Source organism: Petaurus breviceps, unplaced genomic scaffold (assembly GCF_028583685.1).
Source record: "Petaurus breviceps papuanus isolate PSGF00001 unplaced genomic scaffold, PetGlider_PUasm1.0 186, whole genome shotgun sequence".
NCBI classification, from domain to species: Eukaryota; Metazoa; Chordata; class Mammalia; order Diprotodontia; family Petauridae; genus Petaurus; species Petaurus breviceps.
Window position 1 is genome coordinate 34,430,007 of NW_027185798.1, and position 2,438 is coordinate 34,432,444.

At 39.4% G+C, this 2,438-nt stretch overlaps 1 protein-coding gene across 1 annotated transcript in view; it reads right to left on the reverse strand.

Moving 5' to 3' along the window:
• Positions 1-2,172: 2,172 nt before the first annotated feature.
• LOC138162237 (olfactory receptor 5V1-like) overlaps positions 2,173-2,438 on the reverse strand; it is a 659-nt gene continuing 393 nt past the window's right edge. Inside the window, exon 2 of the mRNA XM_069089270.1 lies at positions 2,173-2,438. Coding sequence (XP_068945371.1) covers positions 2,173-2,438 — 266 coding nt within the window.

Genomic DNA, 2,438 nt, shown 5'->3' on the forward strand with positions numbered 1-2,438 from the left:
ATCAAGATTAAAGTTGCTTCTTCATTAATGACTGACTACGTACCAGGCACTATGCTAAAGGTTGGAGATATCAAAAGAAAGCAAAATCAAAACAAATCCCAGTCCTTGCTCTCAAGAAACTTCTGCTTGAAGCTCATAGTCATGTACTATTGCATAAACTTCTAGGTTTGTAGCCCTTCAATTCTCTGTTATTCCCACCATAGGAATCATTTATATGGGAAGAGTTATATTGATCTAGACTATGGGTTCTTAAACATTTTATGTGTCATGGACCCCTCTGGAAGTCTGATGAAGCCTGTGAACCCCCCTTTCTTAGTCAATCAATAAACATTTTTTTAAGCACTTAGAATGTGTCCTCTGCTAGGTGTTGAGAATATAAAGAAAGTTTTACCAAGGATACAAGGAAAGACAGTCCCTGCTCTCAAGGACCTTAAAGTCTAATGAGGGACACAACATGAAAACAGTCATGCTCAAACAAGCTAATTTGGAATAATTTTTTTTAAATGGAAGGAACTAGAATGAAGGGAGATTGGGAAAGGCTTCTTGCAGATGGTAAGATTTTAGGTGAGCCATGAAGGGATCCAGGGAAGCCAAGAAGTGGGAATTGAGGTGGGAAAGTATTCCAGGCATGGGTGAATCTATGGCCAGTGAAAATGCCAGAAGTAGAGAGATAAGAGTGTCTTTCTTAAGGAAAAATAAGAAGACCAGTGTCACTGAATCATTGAGTATATGTTGGAATGTAAGAAGTAAGAAGACTAAAGGTAGCCATATCAAGGGCAGAGATGGGGGAGGGAAAAAATTTTACATAATAACTTTATTTAAAAAGAATACCAAGTTGTATATAATAGATTTGCAGTTTCATGTACAGTCATCTTTTTTGTCATAATATTTCGTAGAAATGCTTGTTTTATTCCAAAATTAAAAATAAAGCAAAACAAAAGACTAAAGATGAACAGGAGAAGGTTATGAAGGGCTTTGAACAACAGACCATTTGATAGGTGGTCCTCCACATGATAAAGAGCCACAGGAATTTGTTGAGGAGGGGGGTGAGATGGTAAGACCTGTGCTTTGGGAAGATCACTTTGACATCTGAGTGAAGGATGGAGTAGAGAGAGGCCAATTAGCAAACTGTGAAGTAGTCCAGACATAAGATAGTAAAGACTGGTATCAGTAAGGTGGCAGAATCAGAGGAGAGAAAATGTTATGCAAAATATGTTATGATGGGAACATCTTCAGCCTTGGCAACAGATTAAATGTAGAGAATAAGAATGAGGAGTCATGAATAACACCTAGATTGTGATCCTGGGGGAGGATGGGGTTGCCGACAATAAGAAAGAGAAGTTAGGGAGAAAGGAGGACCTAGGGGTAAACCTGAGTTCAGTTTTAGACATGTTTTGTTTAAGATGTCTATGGGACATCCAGTTGAAGATGTCCAACAGGAACACTGGAGGTCAGCAGAGAAGTTTAGTGTGAAATAGATTTGGGCATCATCAGCAGAGAGATGGAAATTGAATCTATGGAAGCTGATGAAATCAGCAAGTGAAATATAGAGAGGAAAGGGAAGACAATACAGGGCAGAACCCTGTGCAGCCCCCAAAGTTAGGGGGCGGGATCTAACTAACATTCTAGGAAAGGAGGCTGAGAAGGAATGATCACCTAGGTAGGAGCAGTACTAGGGGAGGATAGTGTCAGGAAAACCTAGAAAGAAGAAAGTTTTGAGAAGAGTGATCAACAGTGGCAAAGTGTGAAGATGAAGAATGAGAAAAGGCAATTGGGGATGATGGATAACTTTGGAGAGAGCAGTTTCATCTCAATGATGAGGTCAGAAGGCAGATTCTAGAGAATTTAGAGAGTGAAAGGAAAGGAAATGGAGGCACTGATTTTAGATGGCCTTCTCAAGCAGTCTAGTCACAAAGGAGAGAGATGAGCTGATGACTGGAGTTATATGGGGTTTTTTTGTAGATGAAGAGAAATTGGGGCATGTTGACAGTCAAGAAGCAGCCAATAGATGTATAATAATAAAAACAGAGAATGAAAAGAATAAAAAGGACAGTATGGTGGTGAAGAATAAAGTTTTAAAATACATAAAATACACAGGTTTACATAGGAAACACTTATATTGAAATTACAGTTAATAAACATTTTTTTTACACCATGTTCATGGATTCCAGGTTAAGAATGAATTTGAACAGTGGAATCACTGGGTAAAATATACCCTTCACATAGTTTCCTCAAGGCAGCTTTGACTTCCTTATTTCTCAGGCTGTAGATGATGGGATTTAACATGGGAGTGACAATACAGAAAAGGACAGAGACCAGGATGACCACATCTAGGGAGTAGCCAGACCTGGGCCGGTCATAGTTGAAGTTTATGGTTCCATAGTAGAGGACCACCACAGTGAGGTGAGAGGCACAGGTGGAGAAGGCTTTTTTCCGCC